General features: G+C 36.2%; 1 protein-coding gene across 2 annotated transcripts; it reads right to left on the reverse strand.

Moving 5' to 3' along the window:
• Nucleotides 1-16: 16 nt before the first annotated feature.
• LOC108739141 (transducin-like enhancer protein 4) lies at nt 17-25,244 on the reverse strand. Of its 2 annotated transcripts, none has more exons than XM_018472885.2 (13): nt 24,773-25,244; nt 12,612-12,709; nt 12,454-12,517; nt 11,265-11,309; nt 11,001-11,138; nt 10,600-10,837; nt 8,676-8,701; nt 3,636-3,749; nt 1,925-2,276; nt 1,535-1,715; nt 1,218-1,467; nt 529-1,152; nt 17-458 (listed from the first exon to the last, which is right to left on the reverse strand). In XM_018472885.2, the coding sequence occupies exons 1-13, from the start codon at nt 24,839-24,841 to the stop codon at nt 351-353; spliced, it is 2,307 nt and encodes a 768-aa protein (XP_018328387.1). In that variant the 5' UTR covers nt 24,842-25,244; the 3' UTR covers nt 17-350. The 2 variants fall into 2 exon arrangements, with proteins under 2 accessions (XP_018328387.1, XP_018328388.1); XM_018472886.2 differs by having other exon boundaries at nt 3,648-3,749; nt 24,773-25,240.
• Between the last annotated feature and the right edge of the window lie 1,497 nt (nt 25,245-26,741).

Consider the following 26,741-nt stretch of genomic DNA (forward strand, 5'->3'; position numbering starts at 1 on the left):
AAATTAAAAATAAAAATTTAAAAAATCTAAGACTTTTTTATTCGTATTAAACATTTAGTTTATAACTGAAAATATTCTTTATTTTATCTCGAACTAAATACTTCTGATATTCTGGTAGAGCTTTACAAACCGCTGCAAAATTGCTTTTTTGTTACAAATTTCCTCAGCTACATTAACGTAAACAAAATACAACTAAATAAATATTTTCTCGGTCATTCAAGTTATTACAAAACTATAAAAAGTTGACTTAACTAATATTTATTTTTATTCAAACTTAAAAAAACAATTTCTCTTTTAATCACAGAATATTTTTATTACAGTATTTACAATTATTTTCGACGTTACCTGTTTCAGTAAATAACTTCATACACTGACGCTTTCTTATCACCAGATCCGGTTACTATGTATTTGTCGTCCGCGGATATGTCGCAACTTAGAACACTGGAGGTTTCTTTGGACTGTAATTAAATTAAGTTAATAATGCCACAACTTAAAGAATTTTAGTAACTTAATAAAGACTATACTTACTTGGAAAATACTAGCACCATATGGAGTCCTCCAGGCGTTGAGGAGGTTGTCTTTACCCGTAGAAACGAACCACTTTCCGCAAGCGGCAAATCGTAAACTAAGAACACAACTTTCGTGTAAATGCAATTGGTATTTGTCCGGTTTCGTGGCATGCAAAACTTCGACGTTCGAATTCTCCATACCAACGGCCAACCACTCTCCCATAGGACAGTAGCCCAAAGAGAAAATCTGGGAGCTGAAGTCGTGTTGTTGTAATTGCCTTCCTTCCCTAAGGTCCCAACTTCTCACGGTGTTGTCCAAACCACCGGTCCAAAGTTTGGTACCATCCGCTGATATATCAATGCATGAAGCCCCGTCTGTGTGTCCTTGAAATTGTCGCACTAAAGTCTGATTGTGGAGGTCCCAAACGGCTATGTTCCCGTCTGAACAACAACTAAAGCACACTTTCGAATCGGGACTGATAGCCAAAGCGTAACACGCGGGCGCACTTGAAGTTAACTCTGCTTTGATGCGAGGTGTAGGAGTTGCCAGGTCCCAAATTGATAAGTTACTTGCTTCACCCCCAACTATGAGGGTTCTTCCGTCAGGTAACAGTTTCACAGATCTGATGTAATTGTCTCTTTGCTGGAAAATACAATTTTCGATTAGATTTGTAAGTCCTGAGCACAGCAAAAATTGTACGCTATTACCAAACAGTCCAGTTGAGAAACGGGACTTTTGGCCCCCGGTTGACTAATGTCCCACACTTTAACGCATCCTTTTCCTCCGGTGTAAACGTACTTCGTAGGATTGGAAATGGTAACAGCGCATACCACTTCACCATGGTTTAACGTATTGATTTGCCTCGCGTGTCTGGGTATGCTGGGGCCCATTAAAGCATCCGGAGGAAATGGTACAGGCTGCATCTGCCCATCGGCACTGACGTGAAATGAATAAGCCCTGGAAGTTAAGAGTCTCATTGTTTTACAAAGAAAACGGCAATCTTTGAAATGAGAAGTATACTAACGGTTTGCCACCAGGGATTCCCCCTATACCCGGAACTATGGGGGCTCTTACTTGAGAATGTGGATCGTAACCAACTTGCAAGGACGGCCGTGAATAATTACTTAAAGCTGGCGGTATATTGTTGTGTAAAGGGCCATAGGGACCAGCGCTAGCTGCAGGAGCTTGGAGATCATGTGGTGTACCTTTAACGGAATTAATAATAATATCTAAATAATTATGAATCCTTTAAAATGACAAAAAAACATTAATCTACCGTTAATTGTATCTAAAGAGATTTATAAATGCGAACGTGGATAAAAGGGATAAAAATGGCCCCTCTCGTAATTGGTTCTTTAAGATTGAAAGAAGCAATTTCAATATAGAAAAAGCAGTATGTTGTAAAAAAGCTCACCATTGGCCATTGCAGCCATATATGGGGGATACTGTGCTATAGAAGGTGGCTTTGATGACGATTTAATTCCACTATTTCCGGCAGTTGAACCGCCCGAACTTCCGGAAGTTGGTGTTACCGATTTCGAAATAGGCGTCGAGGGTTTCTCATTTTCGATTTTCTTCGCAGAGGGGGTCGAGGCATTACTTGAAGTTCCAGAACGTGGACTATGGGGTCCCAGGTGTTCCTTTTTTGACGACAATTTATCGAGACCGTTTTCCCTTGGGGACTGCGTGCCATTAGCTGGCGAAATTGGATCATCCGATGGGTCATCAACTATTAGGTCCTGGTCACTTTTCTCTCCGTCGCTATTCTGAAGCAATAATAAACGAAGAAATTAATTAAATTCATTTCAATTTGAGGGGCAGTTCACATTGTGGTATTACAGCTTTATTTGATAATTTTCTAGTCTGTAGTATCTACAAATAGAAAATGAAGATGAACCTAATACTTTTATATCTTCTTACTGAATAAAAAAGCATTGAATTCTGTACATTTTTGGTGTAAAAGAGTGAGATTATTTTTGTATAATTGAAGATGAAATAAAATAGAAGCTGCACGCATTAATATGTAAAAGATTAACGACCTTTGCGGTCGTGAGTCAGAGTGAACATTAAACAGTCGTTCGTATGTAGTGTTACCATAGCTGGACTGATTAACAATTACACACAAAACAACAGTAACAGTTGGTCTGACGTTATTTGCTGTTGTTTGCGTTCGTTGTTGTCATACTTGTTGTTGTAATCGCGCCGCATCGCGTCGCGTAAGCGTCGCCCGACAGCGTCATCGGCGTCGTCATCGCCATCATCATCATCATCGTGTACACAGTCCTCTCGCCGTTTCTCTGCTTCATTATTTACATACGTGTCAGAACTCGTTTTATGCTTCGCAAATAATCGCAACACGGCAGTAACGCCGAGCGCTCATTGTTTTGTTTTATTGCCTTGTAATAAATGAAAATGCCGTTTAATTATATGCTATTGTGCGCGAACAGAAAACGTAGAAAAAGGCACATTCAATAATCCAACTACAAATCAAACCTACACGCCGTTACACGTCTGTAAACGAGCTGGTAATACAGGGTGATTTTTCTTATTTCTTCTTTACGACGAGCCATCATAACTGAAAGCACTTTGACGTGTAATTGCTAGCCTAGCTATTGATATTTATTTAACTCTCAACTCAAGAATATTGCTTTTGGTTTTGTAATACAATGGACGTATGAATGTAAATTGAAGTGGAAAATTTTACTTAAACTTAAGTCATCAAGCGTGAAGACTTAAAATCAATTGGTGGCACCAAGGTGCCATTCTCAATTAGAGATTGATGGCACCTCGGGCGTCGAAAAGCGTCTTAAGTAATTAAACGTTCGAGTGTTTATTTATGGGGGGCCTGCCAAAAATGGTAAAGAATTTCGGTAGATATTGCTCTATTCCCGATTATTCTTCAAATAAGAATAATTTTTCGAGGAGGATTATAAATAGTGTAACACTGCAATTCTTTGGGAAGTCCCCAAAGTACCACACAGGTGTAAATGTTTGATTTTTAACAAATTTTGGAGAAATTCTATGCTGTATGCACACTTAAAATTTACTTTTATCGTTGGTTAGTTTTTAACAACAGTAATTAATGCTGCAAGCTTCTAAAAATTAAAGATGCGTCATATACGTACTTTAGTACTTACGTGTCCCAAATCCTTTTCTTCCTTTTTGACCTTTTTGTGTTCAGGCTCTGACGGTGTTCTCGACCTGTACTTTTCCCTTTCGGCTGGCGATATTGAACTTCTCTGAGAAAAAAGAAATATTCGTTGTTAATTACTCAATTTAATAGCTACTTATATTTACGATTCATATAAATGTCTCCTTACTACAAAATTTCATTGTACTGAGTTGTATTTTACCCTCAGATAACTTTTTTACATATACATATTATGGTTTACAAACAAATCTCAATGAGAATGCAATTTAGTTCCGTTTGTTGTTGGCAAATAGGCTTGGGCACTTAGAGAACGAATTTGTACTTAATATGGATGTACGTATGTGGGAGAGCGCAGCATTCGACGGTTTGTTGGAAATGTAATTTTCCATTGACCTGCATCGTCTGCACTTTCAGTAAAAGCTTTTACAGTCGGCTTTCAGTTTCCAAAAGTTACGCTTCCCTAAGGATAATACGTTTCCCGGCGCCGTAAAGAACAACCCTACACTCCCGGGTAGTTTACGACAGTTATATTGTAACCATTAAACGTCTCAGTTAGATTGCTGGCCACTATTTCTCCTTTTATGATTCAACTTGTTCGCAATCCATCTCGAATTGCATGTACCATATACAATCGAATTACGCCTTTTACCTCCTTTTGCTTTCCAATACAAAAATCAACCCCCTCATACTACTCTATTCCGCCAGTGATTTTCTACTGCTTACAAAGATTGACGTCAAATATTCTTAAATGTTTAATTTCAACACCATCTTTGAAACTTGCCCAAAACAACCCCATATAATCGGTCAAACATTATGTAGAGAAATATATAGTGTGATGGTTAAACTAACTTGCGTAGGTGTGAGAAATTATAAACTTTGTATCTTCCCTTATATGCAGATCTAGAATTCCATAATATTGTCCTTATATTTGTAATAATGAGAGCTCGAGTCAGTAATTACTTTTGTGCTCGCGATAGATTAGTTTATTTTAATTAAAAAAGTGTTTGGAGCACAACCTTTGAGATTATATGATATAGGAGAGTGATAACTGTACCGTGGAAAGAAGATTATAAATGAGAAAATATTAGACAGAACAGGATATCAAAGGGATGAAGCACCACGTACAGATATATTAGAAGCAGAAACTGGAGTCAAGAGAGGCAGAGGTGAACCTAGATTAAATTAGTGTCCGCAAATATTTAATAGACATAAATTCCTCGAGTTCTTGAGAAATAAGTAGATTAACTAAACATGATAATAATGATTATTATTACTGATCTTGAGAAATGTTGTCAAATAAAAAATTAGTCTACACTAATGACGACATTAACACTTTATTACTGGCTATCCAATTAATCTAAAACCTATGAGCACCAACGATTGCAACTTTTTCTTTTAATTTAATATCGCAATATTGTTTAGTTAATTTTGCGGAACGTTCTATGTGAAAGGATGCTGATAAGGTCTGAGAGCGGTTTTAAGACGGAAACGTGCAGCATTTGATAATCTGGCAAATGGTCCTGGCATGGCCTGACGTATCGATCAAGTAAGTTATGGATGCTCGCTGTTTTACGAGGCTTTTCCGTATGTTCCGGGTAATTTCTCTTTGCATCACGACCCGATGAAGCTTTTATATCCCCTGTGGAATTTGCTCAAGGACTGGAATAAAACTATTCGGAAGGGCAAGCAGGGCACACGGTTTTAGGTATTCGCATTTGATCACTGCCCTTTTCGCATTTTGCATACACAATTTCCCGTTTCCTTTTTTTCTGTGTTTCTCTAACGAATTCTCTTTTACAACCTTTCAGTTTTTTCTATTTACAATAACAATGTAACAGGTACAAGCAAATATATTAAAAAGTGTTTTCATAAAGATCTATGATTAAGTGAGCAAATACCTACAATGGAAAAGCTAATAAAGCAAAAGAATGCATAGTTTATTAAGTTTACTTCTTATATGTATTTTTAAAAATATTTAATCATTACTTTGGCAGAAATAGTTTTTACAACTCGGTAAATAACACGACTACAATGATAAGTAAGTCTTTAAACTGAAAATAATTGTTTAACCATTATTGTATTCACGGTTAACTAATACCAAATTATTTTACAACACGAGCTTAAATAAAAATTTAAACGAAAATACTTGCTTTATAAACATTTATTACTTATGAAACGTCGTAATTTTAATGAATAAAATTATCAATTACACGTTTTTACGTAACTGTAACGTAAATTTTTATGCGACGAAGTACACCCCTTACCGCATCAAGGGTGACTAACTCAGATATGCAAGTTTAGTTGTTCTAAACCAGCTCGATGAATCTGATTGGCTGTTACGCCGGCGGCCATTGTTTTGTTTGATTGAAAACTAGGTCAACGTAAGCACACCTGTACTACATACAAGTTTCATTAAAGAATGAGGAAATGGGCAATGTAATTCAGTTATTTATTAATCAATTTTGATGCAGTTTTAGCCAAAATTTTCGAAAGTTAATGCTGTTTAACACTAATACACAATCGGTTATCTTTATTTACAAGCACTTTACTTACTTTATGTTTGTGTAGTATGAATTTCAGTAACCATTAGGAGCAATTATATAACTATACGGCACAAAACAACTTAGTATTTATCTTAGCCATTAAATAATAATAGGTGTAAGTATATAGTACAAAATACGTAGCGCAATTTTTCGTTGTTAAGTCCGTAATAAACGCCATAAACTAAATTAAAACGTACAAAAAAGTCTCTGATAAAGAAGACGAAGTGGAGGCCGACGAGCGGTTTTATTACCGCCCTTTCTTACTAACCGATGTGTTCTTTGTTGTTTTCATTCTCCCCTTATTTCAACCTGAACTACACCCCAGTTTTCTTAACTCAATTTGGTTGAGTTATGGATGTTCTCGCAACTCAATGGCAGCATTATCCTTTATAAAGACCCACAGGGATGCACAAACGTTTTTAATTAAACGGGAACATTTTTTTTTATTACATACTTTCGATCGGCATAAAAAAGTGATAATATTTTATATTTGTGACAGGTGAATAAGTTAGATATAAAATTTTTTATTGTGATCGTCATGCAACTTGTGTTTATATTAGCAAGTTATTGCGTACGTAATTACAATAATCTCACACAATAGATCAGATATTGTAGCCTGATCTTATCCGAAGCTACTCTCATGATTTAGTAATTCGAGTTTAATCAAGGGTTGAAAGGAGAATGGAAATACATCATACTACTTAATGTTACAATTATGATATTGAATGAGATAATGATGTTTATCTCTTTTAATTTTCTGTAATATATATATAAATACAAATCTTCACACGTATCGAAAATTTTATAGAGAGTTAGAGAATTGAATTCGAATGAGTAAATGTTATCCTTTAAATTTTTCTACCCCTTCCTTATCTCCTTGTTTGTTTTCTAATTTAATTTGCAATGACAATCTCTCCCATCCAGCGACAAAACGCGTTATTTAATTTGCGGCAAAATATTTCACGTTTCTCAATTAATTCGGAACAAGGGCTGTCGGTTAGGGCAAAGTTTCGACGAATTTCCATCCCTCTAGCGACGGACCATTTTAGTAAGATTTCCGTCGAAAACTTGTAAATGAGAAGTAACTTTTCGGGTTTTAAAAGGGCGATCTTCCAAAGTACAAAATATTTTTATCTCGGTATGTTTATTCTTGTGGATATTATGTGGATGTATCCAAGGGGATATCGTGAGGATTTTGAATACGTAACGAATCCCCTCGGGGGGAAAGGGGGTGACGAAGTTACGCTCGATTGCAATTGTTCCCCAAGTGTTACGGCAAGGCGATAGGAGTGAAATGTTACACTATCGCAGCGGTCCAAATTGCACTATTATCTAAACAACCCTCATTCATATCACATGAATTTCTCGATCAACGGTGATTTCTTCTGATTAAGAAAAAAAGGCTCCAAGTCACAAAGACACAATAAAATTATTCGACGGTAATAATAAATAGGACAATACGAACAAATTATTAACAATAAGAGATAGACACTGATATTAAAAATTTCGTTTATATGCTTGTTTGTTCGGATCAATTTGTCAAGTTTCTAAAATATCTTAAATTAACGAAAAATTGTGTTTTTGATTGAGTAGATACTGAGAATATTTTGGCAGTTGAAATGTTTAGACAATTTAAATTCCGTCCAGTTTATCATTGGCAAAATTCGCCCTCGTCGGAATCAGCAGCGGCAGCTGTCGTTCTCATTATCTGCAGGAGGTGTTAGTGAGTAGCGCCCTCGGCTATCATTAAAGACCCTCGGAACCGAGATACCCACACTGTATAATCTCTTTAAGTACCTAAATTTAGAATTAATGATATTTTTGCATCACCGGAAAGCTACAGCAGGGGAAATGAAAGAGTCAAGGGATATTACATTCACTCATTGAGTGGTGCATGCGACACACCTAAGTGAGTAAAACAGGGGAGAAGTTCTTGTCACTTTTTCATTTATAAATTATTTATTTAAAAGTACACTAGTAAACGATGGAGAAATTATAAACATATAGACTTGTAACTTGATATTTATACACAATGTCTAATTTTTTAAAGTACGTACAGTACTACTAGCAGCTACTGGATTAAATTAATTAATTGTAGGTAGCAGTGTGAAGGTTACGATGTCCAAGGTAAAAACACTTTAAATTTTTTAAAAGATACAAGTGACACATTATTATAATTGCAACAAAATAAGCACTTGTAAATGTAAAATACAGTAGATAAACGGCCTGTAAAGAAAACGCTATGTATGTAAAATATGTTGTCAAGAGCTACACTTGTTTTTTCGTTATGAATACCTGCAAACACGACTACATAGATAGCTGTTTTATGTTATTTTCTTGTACGAATTTTTCCTTGTTAGATACAACAGTTACAATGTATCATTAAGTGCCAATTAATGTCACTTTGCGTTTTGTTAATATTAATTAGTTTACAATCGAAGAAGGAGAAACAAACAATTGATAGTACTTACATGTCTTTCTTCGGCAGAATTCATCCCTATTGGTTAACATGAAACAAAAGAAAAGTTGAATTAAAATTAACTCATTTGTAGTTGTAATAAACAAATTTTCTCTTGTGAATCGTAAAAGGTATTTGCTTAATGGAAATTGGTCCGAAATGTATATCTACTAAATCGATTGAATAAATTTATCTAACAACAAATCAGAAAAACTTCGTTCTAAATAAAAACAAGAACGTTAGTCATTCAAACACCAAAATGATATGATTTTACGTGTTATTCACGTCAACTATTATTACTAAAAGCGGGCAGAATATCAAAGGGTAATAAAAAGGATTTATAGAATCGTTGCTGTCAACTACCCTCTTATCATGTGGTAGGCTTTTTCATCAATGTGAGACTCAATAAAACAAAGAATTTATAACTTTTCTTTTTCTTTGTTTCGTAAACAATCTTTTTATTAATATAATTTCAAATCCAAATTTTTATACATATAACATCGATAACTTTTCGAGAAATGCAAAAATTGGACCTTATAATGATTATACTTACTACGTCCCTGATTTAACAGTCCTACGGTAATCTTTTTTTTGCAATTTTACAATCACGAATTACCATAAAAATAATGTTTTTTATAGTTACGACTAACGTTGCTTAAGGGTTTGTCAAAGTCGTTCAAAGCCTTAATTCCCTTATCACAAATAATTTAAAACAATAAAAGTAATGCCCAGTTGACACTCAGTCCACAAAACTAAGATAATAATTAACAAATCAATGATCATCAATAGCTTTAATAAGTGGCAATAAAAATGCTTTTTTATGTTTACAGACATTACGATGACTTGCTTTTTGAATAACTATAACTTTTTTTATGAATACTAATATCAAAAAAAGACCCTTTAAAACATGGTTAAACTGGTGAACTCATTAAGCGTAATAATAAACAGAAAATGATTAAAAATAACCATGCAGGTATGCTTTCTGACAGGTACAATAAATTTTGTTACGTTTACTGATAAATATGCGTTCATTAACATGTACCTTGTAAGTAATTTATAATACAAATTAATTAAAAAGGCAAATGTATGCGTTATGCATTTGTGCGATAAATGAAATATTTAATGTGTTTAGTTTATAGTTACGAATTCTTTATTAATTTGCCGTACGATTAGTTACTTAATTAGTTCTCTATGTATTTATTATACATTCAAAATTAAACAGTTCAAAGAAACCGTTTTTGTAAGGTATAGTTTTAGAAAATATTATCCGCATCATATTAAATTTACGTTTACAACAATATTTCTTTGAAATTAGTGTAACCAGTAATTAATACACTATATACGGTTAATACATCGAGTTTTGTGATTAATAAATTCAACTATTATGTGTAAAAGTTGTCAATTCATCCTAAAAAACGTCTCTTAAATTTTAATTGCCACGCCACTGTCACCCATTGATTTCCAGTACGATATAATTTTAGTTCAAACGCACCGTCCCTATAAAAAGAGGTAAGGCGTCGCTTAGTTTATCAGTGAGTGCTAGTATGTGCAAGATGCAGCATGTCCAGGACGATCTGTTTAATAAAATTGGATTTTACATTGTGTAACCGTTAAATTTGCGGAATCGTCGGTTAGACATTTGTGAATAAACTTTAATAGGACAATATAATACTGGACAGATAGATTTTATTCTTCTGTGTAAGCTAAATGTCTGTGTAATTTACTAACAAAACTAACACTCTGTAATTACCTTGTAAAATGTATACTAATGTTAATATTAATATTTAATTAAGGATAGGTACTAAGAAATTAGTAGTAAGTGATACTTATGGAAAACATAAGTACATATACTTACGACCACGGTAATTAACAATGTATGTGGTCAATCAATCGCATATTTTCGTACTAGACAAATTAATTATCAATGTATAACTTACCACTGCCCGACTTAACATCATCCGAACGATGAAGGTCCGGCTTTGCAGCAAACATTGATAAGGGATGCTGCCCAGGGGCTCCAAGGGCTCCTGAAAGCCCTAAGATGCTTGCGGCTGTGTTTGGAGGTGCTCCTCCTAATCCAGGATGGGGCATCATGGGAATTGGGGGGGCTGCATGAGCAGGGATTTGTTGGGCATGCATTTGCTGCAGCAATCGGGGTAGATCCGGACGTTGTTGCTAAATTACGAACAAATATATAAAATTTACAATCATTTAAGTAATAGAGAAGGCGTGTTGGAATACCCGGGTCTTTTAGGTACAAAGAAGGTCGAAAGAGGGTGGTACTACAGGGCTAATTTTTAGATGGGTATATTAAAATATGTTAATATGAAAATCTCACCCCAATTATGGCATTTAATTCTGTCATGGTAACTTGTTTTGCTCTGTCGACTGCACTAGCAACTTGTTGCTGGTGCTCTTGGGATAAAAAAGGGAGAATTTGTGCAATTATGGCGTTCAGTCTTTTCGCTATTTCAGTCTGGAACAAGAAAGAACATTTACTTGTAAAGATCATTGAATATTTCGTAATCGCATCATTGATAACCACCGTTTCATGGGGCAACACAAATATTATTAGGTATTATTAAGAGAAAGTACAGCTTACCTGTTTGTGCATTTCTACGTTAAGTCCGTAGGACATTTCGTAATACTGTAAAAGAAAATAATACAATTAAAATTATGTGTCAGTTAACCAAATTTTTACGACAATTATGAGAAAAACACGGTTCTAGGTAGAGAGTACGTCTGTGAAGCATAACCCGCAGTTTTACGCTGTCGGATTTCGGTAAATTATATGTTGAATTAACATCGTGAAGGCACTACGCTTCATGCTTTGGTGACATCGAAACAGGTACCTACACGTATAATCCCAGAAAAAATTACACGCCTTTGAACAACCGACTTAATCTACTACCTTTATTATTATTATTTAGGAAAAAGATCGCAACCACCGGAAAAATGAATACACAACCAAATCAACTGTTGAACTGTCGATTAAAAAACTGCGACAAGTACTTCAGTATCTAACGTTGAAGAAGTAATTCGTAAAACCGTAAAATATTGGTTTCTAATTCTAGCGATTTTGGTTTCTTAATTTATTATAATTACTTGCAGCGGCTAGAGCTCGGAACCGTTCTTGTTAGAAGAAACCATAAAATCGATAATGATAATATCAGTATACTAAAGTACTTAATAATGATTCTGTTTATTAACATGATGTCAGCATTTTGCTAGATTTCATTATGTCATCATCGCCGCTTGAAAACAAGAACATCTTTTGTTCTTTGGTTTTGTAATATTTCATAACGTCTCGGTGTACAATTCTTTGTGATAAACACGCAAGGCAAATTTTCATTAATTTCTTATAAATTACTAGCAACAAAATGCCATTTTATACGAAGTTAATTTCTGAAACGTTTACTAGCGGAACAATTTAGTTTTTTCTATCATTTAATTATGAGTCTACCAATATCCATTTTATAAAGTATTTGTGTTACTTCACGTAATTACTTCTGTTTATAGATACAATATGCATGAGAACAGCCAGCGGTCGCTATAGGCATCTAATTCCTGTAATTTTACAATCCCCATTGTAGTTTATAAGAAACAATTGTATACACATTAACATTATCGTATACCATAATAGCCTTCAAGGTTAGATACTATTTATCAAAATATGAACGTTTGGTCATAGTTTACAAGATATTTTTGTAAACGTCGAGTACAAGAGGACTTCTCAGAAGTTCTCCTACTTTTAATTTACGTATGCATGTAAAAATCGAATGTTAACTTACCATCACGTAATGTCTCTGGATTTCTATTTTTTCGCTAGCTAATTTTTCACATTCTAGTTTCAAACTGTAACAAAAAAAATAAAATTTTGTTAGTTTTTTTTTTTTTTCATGATGGCTGGACTTCGTCGTTCATAATATACGATATTTTAAAAACTTACTTGTGATATTGGGCTTGTAAAAAATTAAATTCTTCTTTTATTCTATCGCATGACTCGCTAACAGTGAACTTGAAGGGCTGTCCTGCTTGCGGAGGTCCCTGAAAAGAGTAGAAACGTTTTTCAGTAAATATGTACTGTACAACAGGACAGGCAAAAGTGCCGCCTGGTTGAACTAAAACTAACAATTATTTATCAATTCAAAAAGAATGGTGTTTGGTATGTGCACTTAGCAGCCAACTATGACTATTAACGGAATACAAATTAGATCGTTTTATTATGTTAATGTGGATACCGAGTACGAAGCCCATTTAGGCTCTGTAGTACGTCATCAATATTAACAGCCCGCATTATAAAGGCTGGTAATGGAATGAAAAAGGAATGTCTTATCGACTATAAGCGATGGTTCGTTAAATCTAATGGCCATAAAATGGTAAAACTAAATAAATAGCTGCTGCCTTATAAGGATTAAGATACATATATATAATTTATAGATTTCTAGCTTTTGCAACATCAAAAGAAAAATACGAAAAGATTTCAACGTTTTGCGTGTGCAATGACACGATATGATGATGTATCATTTTTATGGTGCAAATCCATTTCCTCTGTTAATATTGATTAATCTAAAAATGTGCTTCCGGTTATCAAGCAACCGAATAACCCAATAACTTCTTTAAATAAAAGTACAGCGACACGCTAGATTAATAACACGGTTGGCTTGATCAATCAATTCGAAAACGTTAATAATTACAATCCATGTTTACGAACATATCTATCTCTGATATGTACTTGACGTAACATTTACAGACAATTGATAGGCAGATTGTGTGCTAGGTTGGCAAGTATCTACCTATGTGTACTAGGCATACGTGGAGGAAACGTTCCAACAATCAAATTTGCCGCAGCGAAGATCTGTGCAGGTCTCCCTGCTGCGTTTCTATTCGACCGTGAACTATCGACGTATTAATTCGCAAATCAAAGAGCTTGCGTTTACCGATAAACCCTTACTTTGCGAGGATACCACGTCGAAAATCTGACTTGACCGAACATAATTTCATTAGAGGTGTAGTTTGCACCCGGTTTAATACTTGCCTACCATGCATCGGCATAAAATACTTATTTAAGTGAGACGATGAGATGATTATAGAATTTAGGACACATGATAATGACAGAGTCGGTCAATTTTGCACATTTTCTAGACTTGAGACCACTAATTTCATTTTCCTGCCGATTCATCCCGGAATGTTAGGGTAGTTAAGCTGGAAGTAGTCAGTGAATACCTAACATGGATTCCGATTGTATAATTTTGCTGGAGCAGGGAAAGTTTGTGAATTATTTTCTAGATATTGCGATTATGAGTAAAGGATTTAAATTGTGCTAGAGGTTCGTGGAGGAGTTGTGGGCATAAGTTGGGAAAGCAAAGCAAAACAGACCAGATGAAGATGGTTGAAGAGAGAAAGACCATCGTGGAACGTTTGCCTATAAGCCCATACGATTTGAGGAAACCGCAGAAAACTTGAACCACATCAGTAGATAAACCCGGAATGGAACCAATGGCGTAAGCTCGATTTAATACAGGGAAGAAGGCAGGCATGTTTTATATACGAGCTCAAAACTTCAGAAGCATAAAAAAAACAAAACGAATGATCTTTTCCGCAGAAGCCATCCATAGATACCTTTTAGGTAACCCGATGCATTTTCTGTTTGAAATTCTTGGAGATATGGATAAGGTCACAAATATATTCCGTTGACCTGTCTCACAGTCCGAATCTCTTGGCTTATTATTCCGGAAAACAATGACCAAGTCCGAGATACGATCACCAGATTGACCAAGCGATAATATGCGAGGAGCAGACAAGTAAAGCGAGCGAGTTCATTGTGGAGTACAATTCACAGCGTAAAACGTGGTGAACAGGCGTGGTTCTTTTGCATCCGATCGGCAATACACGAGAACAGTTGCCTGCTCGGTGCTGGCACTCGACAACACGTTAAATATGTATGTGTGCTTGTATGTAACGTACGTACAAGTGGAACAAGAGAGAACGAGAAAGAGAAGGTACAGTGCTACACGTACCGACAACACATGCAGCACACGCAACTATTACCGTAATTACCACACGGCCACGCCGTATCACGGTCAATTAAATACCCTTATCCAACAATCAGAGGAGGTGGCCGGCTACACCATTGTTTAAGTATGTTAAGAGATAATGCCGATAAAGGCGAGCGCAACAGCAACAAACGAAACGAATGAAAAGAGAACGTATAATTTATCCGCGGGCTTTTGCAGATTTACACCGTTGCCCAGCAGGAGATAAGTCTCGGATCTGATGACGTAAACGATACGATCTTCTTTTATTTTAATGATAAACGTATTGTCGGTCAAGTTCAGAACGTCGGACAGTTACTCGAGTCATTTCTTTTCATTCTTATCATCACTTTTATGGGTGTTAGCCTATTAGGGACTTGAATATTGAGATCTACAACTGGTTAGTCTTCTACCAATTCCGAGTTCTTTTAACTTGATGCACCAAAAAGATGCGACCCTCTAAAAGTGACCGATTTTGATATTCATTTTTTCGTATACCCAGGTATCAAACTGTTCAGGAATTGACAAACAGAAAAGTTACTGTACAAGGGAACTGTTTTTGTTCCCGGTTCTCTCTGTTATCGCTTCTCTACATAGGCAGAGTTTGTTCATGTACATGTACAGGATGTTGATGAAAGTGATAATGCCTGTTTTGTTTCATTGTAAGTTGGACGACAATGAATGCTGGTAATATTCACACAAACCCCATGGTCTGTAGAGTCTGATCAACAATAATTGATACCATACGGGATGCTCCATGTCTTAAACCTAGAAGTTTGGAATGAGACTCAAAAGATCTCAAAACCCAAGATTCAAGATTATCTCGATTCTTTTAAAGAATTTTATGTTTTGCTTTTATTCTTCCAAAACCAAGAAACACTAATTTAATAAATCGGTCATTTCATGAGCAAGGCAGATAGACAATGATGAGTTCATCAAACAAGTAGTATGCTACAGACCAAGAGGGTATGCCCTGAAGAAGATTACAAACATGAAGATGGAAGGCTAGAAGCGGTTATTTCATGAGCAAGGCAGACGGACAATGATAAGTTGATAAAACAAGTAGTATGCTACAGACCAAGATGGTATGTCATGAAGAAGATGACAAACATGAAGATGGAAGGCTAGAAGCCTGATCCTTGAATAGATCGAGAATTACTAAATCAAACGAACTTACCTGTAATGAAGTTCGATTGTAATTATATGAAGTCCTCGTGAAGTAAATAAGAACAAGCGTAGTTTCCCTATCTCACACCGCACACCACGAATTTTAAAGTAAACAACCCTCATGCTACCCCCGCGTAACCCGTACCTTCGTTGGTCTAGTACCTACCTCATCCAGCTCATTCCTTGTTTTCGTGCCGTACATTACGTAAGTGCCGTGTTAAATTCACGTTAGGTGTTGTATAGTGTATTTTGTTTGGTTTTAATCATGTCGAATAGGAAAAGACGTTACAGTTCTGATTCCGATAGTGATGAATTTATTAAGTGAAAAATTTCCAAGATTTAAATCAAAAGGCAAGAGATCCATCTCTCCATCTCCCTTGACCCTGTCGGGATCGATATCGTACCAAGACCAGGATGGTTTTGTTTCTCCGGTGTTGCCGGATGAAGACGACGTCCCTTTATCTGTTCTCGCAGCCAGTATTAACGAAGACTCAAACGATCTTAGTACAAATACTTTCAGAGGTACATAAATCCTAATTAGCTTCCGTTTTTGGGGTTAAAGAAATAACTTGGTAAAATATTATGGTATATTTTACATAACTCACTATTATCTGTCTTTACATGGTAATGACATGATCAATTTGTAAAATATTATGGCATATTTTACATGTCTAAATCGACATAACTTAAATGGCAGTTAAATATTGTAAAATATTATGGTATATTTTACATAACTGACTATTATCTGTCTTTACATGGTAATGACATGATCAATTTGTAAAATATTATGGCATATTTTACATGTCTTAATCGACATAACTTAAATGGCAGTTAAATATTGTAAAATATTATGGTATATTTTACATAACTGACTATTATCTGTCTTTACATGGTAATGACATGATCAATTTGTAAAATATTATGGCATATTTTACATGTCTTAATCGACATAACTTAAATGGCAGTTAAATATTGTAAAATATTATGGTATATTTTACATAACTGACTATTATCTGTCTTTACATGGTAATGACATGATCAATTTGTAAAATATTATGGCATATTTTACATGTCTTAATCGACATAACTTAAATGGCAGTTAAATATTGTAAAATATTATGGTATATTTTACATAACTGACTATTATCTGTCTTTACATGGTAATGACATGATCAATTTGTAAAATATTATGGCATATTTTACATGTCTTAATCGACATAACTTAAATGGCAGTTAAATATTGTAAAATATTATGGTATATTTTACATAACTGACTATTATCTGTCTTTACATGGTAATGACATGATCAATTTGTAAAATATTATGGCATATTTTACATGTCTTAATCGACATAACTTAAATGGCAGTTAAATATTGTAAAATATTATGGTATATTTTACATAACTGACTATTATCTGTCTTTACATGGTAATGACATGATCAATTTGTAAAATATTATGGCATATTTTACATGTCTTAATCGACATAACTTAAATGGCAGTTAAATATTGTAAAATATTATGGTATATTTTACATAACTGACTATTATCTGTCTTTACATGGTAATGACATGATCAATTTGTAANTCGGGTCATGTTCACTGAACCTTAACAACTATCAGTATAAATTAGGATTAGTTCTCATTTAGGTTTAGTTTACTTCAGTCCCTGAAGAAGGTAACGTTGTTACCGAAAAGTGCTTCGGACAACTACTGTGTCGTGTTTTGGCGTTGGGGTTTTGAGCTATTCTGTTTGTTCTACAACAACCGCTAAAGTTTTTCCAATCTTCATATTCAGTCTTAGGACTGACGACCTTATGGTGATGAACCCCATTCTTGATCATCACTAATGCTGCCAAAAGTACCACACGTAACCGAAACCTTCTCCATGTACTTTTCCTCGTACACGTACACCAGTACACCAGTACACGACTTCGCCTTGTTCCGAAGCGACAAAAAATGTTCGGCACTTGCCAGGTTCGCTTGGCGAGTTAAACCTCTTGTGACAGGTAATTAGATTGGCGTATGAGACCACCGAGCGGAGAGCTAAAACGAGTTCCACAGCCGGCTCGAACCGTCGTCATCATCGGGTCCAAAGACAACCTATAGCGAGAAAGGCTGTCGCCGTTTCTGCTTAACATGAAAACGGCCCCGTACGCCATATTTTATCTGACACTTTATCAGATGTAAGATCAGATTGCAAGGCAAACTTAACAAAAGACAAAGAAAGAAAAAAGTCACGGTTCAGCCACCGTACATGTTCTTTTCTGGGCAAAGACCCATTAAACTAATGAGAACGCGGCGTTTATGGCGAAACGTGTGTACTACACGTACTTGATGTACAGAAGTACACCTGCTTGAATTATACATACCAATTCACACACGTAATACTTGAAATGTTTCTTAAAGACATAACGAAATCAAAAAAGAAACACGAAATTATGATAAGTTATAACAGTCTTCTGTCTTTCCCCGATTCTTTGGTCTTTTTCGACGGCTTACAGTAAATTACATAAAGCCACTTTGGCCTTTAGACACCATTAAACGTGATTAGTTGAGGATAGTCGGAAATGATATCGATTGAAAGGGTAACTGGAACGGAGAACGTTGGAATTGCCTCTTTGAATAATCGTCGAGTGTTCGAGGTGGCCGGGAGGAGTCGATTAAAACCTCGGGTCATTACCAGGTTCGCATTATATGGAATAGGTTTGAAACCGTAAAGGGGAGCGTCAATGAGTGGTTAGAAGCGGTCAGGGGATTTAGATGGCCTTGCGGCTGCCCGAACCACAACTATGTGCGAACACTATCGTCCAGATATTACACGGGATCAGTTTGTTCCCCAATAATGCGACAGCGGCTCTCGGGGCGAAATATTGGAAACCGATCGGAAGATTCAATTCGAACTGGCCGGAAGTCGGCAGGAAACCAATTCCACTTAACGCTCTAACCATTGAAGAATGTAATGCGGAAAAGGAAATGCAACTTTTTGTTCTTGGGATATTAGGTAACAAACAATAAAGGACTTAAAATCAGTTCAAAATGTAAGGGAAATTTTAGAAGATTAAGAAGGTCCGCAATGATGATAACGTAACGACGTATTAATTATTTACATAATCTGTATGTTGGACCACAAAAGTCTTCGTTATGCTTATTAATCTGTAATAACGGTAAAATCGATTAAATTTTTAACCAGAGTAACAACCAGCATCGATAGACCAAATTCGAGTGGGCGAGCATTTCCACATTTACACTTATCGCCCATTAATCACAAATAATGTGCGCCAGATGAGGTACCACTAATTAGAACTATTAACTATTAATTTTGAATGGTAAAGTGGGTAGGCATTAGTTGGTCGAAACGATAAGTTTAATGATACGACACTAACTAATTAGTTTTCTTTAAACCGTTTAGAAAACGTCGCAATTATCAGTTTAATTGTGCGACAAAACACTTTTGTACATGCCCGCGGTTGCTCGCAAAGATTAACAAAAGTCGCGATAACTTTACAAGAAAGGTAACACGTAAGTGTAAAGCGAAGTAAAGGTATTCGCTATCTTTTTATGCTTGCTGAATGCATGTTTTATTGTCGCGAGTTTGCTAGAACTAAAGCGTAACATATTAAAAACAATTACTGGTCTAATGGTGCACTGTTTTAGTAGGTGTACTTCGATTACGTTCACGATTAGGTTCGCTTTACATAACTCACATGAAATAATGATAAATTACGCTGTTTTTTTTTACAACATAATTCATTACAAGCGAAATATCTCTTATTACTCAAACGAATTAAGTGATTCTTATTATTCTACTTCAATCGATATTATTGATTAGATTACATTTATGTAGAAACACCTCTTTATGGTCAGGTTTGGAAATACGATTTTGTGTGTAAATGCAGAGTGGAAAAGAACAGCAAAATTTTTTAATTTTATCAGTATTTACAGTACAAAATACAGTAAATATTTTCGTTTCAGTAAATGACAAAATTGTCGGTTATAAATTCAATAATTCTTTGCACTTTGTGTTGCAAAAAGCAAAGGGCAAAAGTTTATTAAAACACAGATAGCTAATTGGTAGCTCGCGCAAGGTAGATATGAAACGAAAGGTTAGCGCAGGTCGGAGTTCAAGTATTTGCTCAATTTTTCATAGATACGCTCCACTATCAAATAGGTCAAAGCAACAATTCGTTTCTTTAGAGAAAAATAATGAATAGTAACCTAAGATATTAAATAAATGGCAGAAACAGTGACAATCGTAGTTGTCTACATCTTAAGAATGGAATAAAAGATCAAAAAAAAGTTTGACACAAACTAAAAATAGTAAGTAACTTGTAGAGTGATTATGCAAATTGTATGAGACGTATAGGAGTCAATAAGAAGTAGGCGCGATAGGTTGGTAGGACGCCTTCTCAGGCACGGAGGGCTATATAGAGACCTATTAGAAGCAGAAGCAGGAGTTTAGATAGACCTAGGTTAGACTACTCATTATAAATAGTTAAGGATGTGTGGGATGTTCTAGTTTTAGGGAAATACGAATTAGCTACTCAGGATAGGAAAGAGTGGAGGTGCGTGTTCAGCCAGTCTTAGGACTAACGATCTTCGGGGAGTTTTAGAAAGGCATATTTCGATTTGTGTGTTTAATTGATCATTTGATTTAGTTGCAACTAAATCAGTATGCAATGAATACGTAATATTTTATTGGTTTACGAATTACAACTGTATCTATAATTATTATTATTCGTAAAATATGTAAATACTAATGAAAATCTATAGTTGTTAATATTCCGTTTGCGAAATGAATACAAAAGTGACAATATTGTTGATGAGAAACTGACATTAATTGATAATGGCGAGCGCACCGTTCAACAACAGAACAACGATGTGCAGGCGGATGCAATAATTGAAGACCAGTTATTGAAATATTTAATTTGAACAAATTGTCAGCAAATTTTACGGCTGTTGTACCTGATGGGTATCGACGAGAATATGGGCCCGGAGAATCTGGTAACCACCCAATAGATGTTCATTCGTTTGAAATTAACAATTGAATTGACATAATCATTAAATGTTTCCACCTGTGCTTGCATGTATTGTTAATTAATTAGCCTTTGGCAACGTTATACAGACGTACAGATGTATGCACTTTACACCACCGTTTCAGATACCTGAACGCTAATGTAGTGGATGCCTCTGCCTCTGCAGCCGCCTTTGAAGTTTTATAAAATTTGGCTGACTGTCCAACGCGGTTCAGTTACAAATTTAATAACAAACAATATGTAATCCTTTGTAATTATCCTGATTCATTTTGTATTATTCAACAAACGATTCAACTCATGTAATTGTGTAACGAAATTATAATCAATCATCCTTAATTATAATTAATGTATTAGTTTTCGTAAACAAAGATAAAAGTATTTATGTATTGGATTGAATATGGTATGAAAGGGAAGAAAAAGTAAAGAAAGAGCGAATATAAAGACAGGAGACGATAAATTAGAAGAAGTGACTGATTTATTTCGGTATCTAGGAAGTCAGATAATTCAGGCTGAAAGAAGAAGTAGATACAAAACAAAGGATAGCGCAACGGTTTAGAAATTCGAAAAAGATTGCTAAGCGTTCAAAATATGTGGTGTTCCAGTCGAATGATGAAGATACCGTGGATAGAAAAGGTATTCGAAGTAATAGGAGAACAGAGGACTCTACGGAAGTCAATAAGAAATAGGCGAGATATGTCGGTAAGACACCTTCTCAAGCATGAAGGGTTAGTCAAGAGACAGAAACAGGAATTAATAGAAAGAATAGAGGTAGACTTACATTAGATTACTGTTCACAAATAGTTAAGGATTCGGGATGCTCTATCTTTAAGGAAGATTACCTCAGGATAGGAAACAGTGGAGATGCGTGTCCAACCAGTCTTAGGACTGACGATTTTATGATGATGATGATGATAATAATTGGACTGAATATGCTACAATAGACATTTCGTAATCGGATGAAAGCTAGAAGTGGTGGCAGAAGGGAAAACGAAGTCGGCACCTACATCTTCTGTTTTCTTGCAATGCCTCCTCGTCATCGCATTCACACCGAGTCGATTTGTTGTTTAGAATTTCGAGTTTCCTGTGTATACCTATTATATTTTTGTATCTTCGGGCAATAATAATTGCTGTTCGACTTCATCGGGAAATTAACGAAGAGGTACACGAGGTGGAAGTACGAGAGAGATCAAAGATCGCCGTTTAAGTGGCTAATGGAGATAGTCGAACGTTGGAGTGTTAACTCGTCGAATAGGTAATAACTAATTAACGAAGGAACGTGAAGTGATTAATACGGTGTGTAGCGGCACATCGGGGTCCGTTGACCTCGACGCCACCACCGATCGACGACGACGACGAAGGCGTCTCCAGCGTCGTCGGCGGTAAAACGCGCGCGGTTAACGCGTCACAACCGTTCGTTCTCTTCTCTAATAATACGCCACACTGATGGATATCTGTGTATGTCTAGCGTGTACATTTATTTGTGCGTACGTGTGTACTATAATAAGACACTAAAATTGTTAAACGGCAACTTTCGGATGGAGAATAAATTTGTCGGAAACATGACGCGACTGTGTAAGTAAGCCCGGGGACGACGCGATATGCATATTGTTAATTACACATGTCCAAAGACGTGAACCGTTTTTATAATCGGCTCTAACAGAATACAGGGTGGCAAAAATACATTCACCTGGCACAATGTACCTATAATCTTTAATAAACAAACTATTGACTGTCTCAAACGCAACATATGAAATTAGACAAGCAAAATGTTACCCCTCCTGTTGGGTAAATTACTTATTTGAAACTGAAACACACAAATTGGACATGTGTCGTCTAAATTAAAATGGTATACGAGATAAAATAGGATTTTATTTGTGACGCCCTGTAACTATGTAGGCATATATAATATTAAGTACCTGTACGAACATGTAGGTATGCAGCCTGGTGGCTATTGTACATACAATACACTACACACATATGCATATATACACAAGTATTTGTGCAACATGTTAATGAGCAACAAGTGTTATGAGCGTCCTGGTTCTGCTAAGTTAATTTACTATTATAGTAAAATGTAAATTCGACAGGAAAAACTCGAATTCCTTAAACGAAAACTCGACTTATAGACAGGCACTCGACGACACGTTTTCGCAGGGCTACCTGTGCTAGGTTTTGTCGATCCTCGACGCAAGCCCACATCCGGTTACCGACATAATTTATGTATTTGTAGAAATGCCTTCTTCACGGCGTAGCAGGTATAAAGGAATATGTTCCGGAAACCTATCGTCTATTCATGTGTCATCGTTTTTGTGTTATCAATAGGCCGTAAATCTTCACGAATAATTGTGTTTCGTTAAGGAAACCGATAGCAAGGTACCCAAAAAGGTTTAATCGACTACAACGGCTGTAGTTTGTGTTTTCCTTTTCGTTGAAAAGGGAAAATCTTCATACGACACCTTGACGCTTGTGCGATCGGGTAATTCCCGAGGAAGTGACAATACTTATTGCAGCTAAACATGCCCAAGAAAAGGACAATAACGGAGGAATGGGAAGCAACAGGGAACAGGGATTAGCTCTAAATGATCAGTTGATGAGAAAATAATTAGTGTTAATTAAATTAACGTTATAAGTATTAATAAAACAATTAAGTTTTAGTTGAAGTAAATCGTAATGAATGTTTGTTCAGTCGTTTGAGTAGTTTAGATACGTAGATGGTGTTGTGAAAGTTACCTTTATGTTGGTACATAACAAAAATTCGCCATATGGTGCGAAACTTTTGTTATAGGGTATAAGAGGTAAATAGGGGGTCCTCTTAATTGCGTGACTAAACAATTTCGGGCGGTACATATATATAAGGGTGAATCGAGTATACACTTTGTATAGTCGGAAAACGGAGGGTTGTGGTCGAAGAGAAGAAGAGGGTGAAAGCGGCTATCTAGTCCCTTCATTTCACCCTTCAATTAGTTACACCAAAATACATCCAAAACCGTTGTATAATTTTAGGGTAACTTTACACCGTCTATTACGTGTTGTTTCTCAGATGTTGGAAGTTATTATTGTAATTTTCTCCCAAACTACACGCCCACCTATAGCAATTCAACAAAACAAGAAAAGCTTAGCTATTTTTCCAAATTGAAACTTAATGTTCGTGGCGTAAAATAAACTCGAAAGTCTTTATAATGTGCGATTAACATTTAACAAAAATATTTAATATTTCTCTTCAAAGGTGGGCGCTATTGGTAGTAGTTGTTGTAGGTCTGTAGCAATTAAATTAACGTTCTCCGCGCTTTTATGTCATCATAAAACCAACATTAATAAAGATCCATTAAAACGCGAAAAAAGCAACTGGCTGTAAGCAATTAAGAGGCGAGTTAATTTCGGCCAATTAACAGTATATTGCAGCAATCGTATTGATTACGTATATGTGCGTCGCAAAATTAAACCACGCAATAATTTCTTCTGTAATAGCCAAACTTTAATCACACTCTTCTCGTTATAAAAAAATCAATCGGCAATCAATTGCACCCGCGCCTCAAACCGAGCTCCGAGAGTTAATAAAATCAAACGATTTTGACTTCAAAATCGAACGCAATCTTGAAGACGTAGGCAGATGTATCCGACGGCAAATGTTCCATAAGTATAAAAAAATCGTTATGGCTACATTTTCAGTTTAGGCATGACACATATGAGGCCATTTGATGTAGGAAAATGTTAAAAGTGGGACTAAGAAAAGGCTAGGATGTGAGGCGAAAGCATTTGTAATTGAAGTAGCCCGACGTGTAAGGGCACTAATCTAGACAAATCGTTAAAATCCATTTTATTATATCGCCAGGTCGTATATCATGTCGTTCTTTAACGTCCCGTAATAACTTACAGGATGTCTTGCGGCCACTACGGCCGCCGCTGCTGCTGCTGCATTCATTTGTGCACTGCTGGGGTACATCTTACGCCCGAACTACGACAATAATAAATCCCATTTTTTATACAAAGTACGTCTCTATACTCCTTTCCACTACAACAAAATGTTTCACCCTATCATTCCACCACACCACAAAATATAAGACACTCTCGAACAGCAACCGACGATGAGAGAACGATAGGACGAAAGAAAACCGGAAATTTCCTATTAAGAACACCAGCTGCACTCAAAGCGAAGCACTGAAATCCAAACACTGAACATAAAAGCCTAGTTACGAGTTTTTTTTTTGTTGTCGCGAAATCGAGTACAAGTTTAGCTCAAGTTCTCCGGCTATAGAGGCGCTGCTTCAACAACTCGACGAACAGCTCGAATACACGGTTTCCGTACAACTGCCAGCCCAGCGTTTTCGTTATATTACCCAGAGTAACAGACTCGCCTCGTCAGCCAGGCGCAAACGAACTCACCGCCACAATAAACCTAGCCGATAATTTTACATACCCATATTTTCACATTACCGACGCAACTGAACACGAAACAAATCTTCAGTCGTCGATAAAAGAATACATTTCGATTTGGTGTTGCCTTTTTCTACCGAAACCCTATGAGCTACCCAGAATTTTAGTTAAGGACCGTTTAGAAAGCGGTGTGGCATGATAGTCGAGTAGATAGCGGAGGAAGTTTGAGTATAGGCGTAGTGTGGATCGGGGAGTTCGAGCAGTTCCCCATCGGCAGTGTCTGTGTAATTCCCCCGTTCCCGTTCCGCGGCGCCGATCGTCACCCGGCCGATTTTCTCAGTTGCAAGGCTCTCTTTCGGCCCCACTCGGCTTTGCTCTCTGTGTTCCCTCTTCCTACAAAAAAGTTACAACTGTGTAAATATCAGCAGCTACACGATCAATTAAAGTGTCTGGACGACTGCCGATACGCCACCGCCACCTCAAAGAGTCTTTACGTATATATATATATTTATTTATATGTATATGTTTATAAAACTATTACACATGTGGCAGCAATCTCTTTCTCTCTTCAATAAAACAACTATTCCCCGAGTCATATGTCACACACCATTATATCTGCATCGCTTTGGCTTTAATACAAAAATACATCGGTCTGATTTACGAGTTAGAAGCGTTATTATAAAAGCGATTCTGTTTTCATGATTCGTCTCTCAACATTAACGATAATGATAATGACGAAATGATGCAGCACGTCAAATAAAAATATCATCCAGTTATATTATTTATGCGTCTAACGACTTACACCAATCAGTACCTTCGGATCGATAAGTGCTTCCAATATAATAAACCTGAGAGCGTGTTATTACGTATGAACACACATCTTCACTCTCATGTTTTTTTACTTTCTCGATAAACGCTGGTATCTTAAATAAGTAAACACGTTTTTGCTCTACAACAGCCCAATTGCATTTAAAGTACCTTCTTGCGGTTCTTTCGGCCGATACCGCTTTGGGCTTGCACCTGCGTCCACAATATTCTGTCCGAGACTTCACTCAATGCATCTCTAAAACGATGTCTCTACACTCCCGGCCCATTTACTCACAACCGGTTTTTTGTGCCCAAGCGTTATTACCCTCGCCGGTTGAGGGATTGGCCTACTTATTCCTAATTTACCAGTCGAATGTTGGGAATATCATGTATGCGCACGTGAATCGAGTTGAGTTTTTATTTGCGAAATTTGGATGCGCAAATGGAACAATTTAAAATGATCGAACGGTGCGAGGGTCGAGTGGAACAAAACTGGAATTGTTTGCTTTTCATTTTTGAAGCACGCTGTTCAGTTGGTCGTGTTGGGTATAAAATATGCGTGCTTTCTAACCCAGTTGCAATTGCAAATACCTACTAATGGTTTCCGAATTTTAACGGTTGAATTGTCCCAGATTTGCAGTTGAAATTGCATAAACAACACG

The sequence above is a fragment of the Agrilus planipennis genome, unplaced genomic scaffold (assembly GCF_000699045.2).
Source record: "Agrilus planipennis isolate EAB-ADULT unplaced genomic scaffold, Apla_2.0 scaffold163, whole genome shotgun sequence".
NCBI lineage: Eukaryota > Metazoa > Arthropoda > Insecta > Coleoptera > Buprestidae > Agrilus > Agrilus planipennis.

Bases quoted from the DNA above. Each gene is read 5' to 3' on its own strand.
- LOC108739141 (XM_018472885.2), bottom strand. From the start codon at position 24,841: ATGTACCCCAGCAGTGCACAAATGAATGCAGCAGCAGCAGCGGCGGCC. The intron at 12,518-12,611 runs GTAAGTTTTTAA...TTTTTGTTACAG, and splicing joins TTACAAGCCCAATATCACAA to TTTGAAACTAGAATGTGAAA. The intron at 10,838-11,000 runs GTGAGATTTTCA...TTCGTAATTTAG, and splicing joins AATTAAATGCCATAATTGGG to CAACAACGTCCGGATCTACC.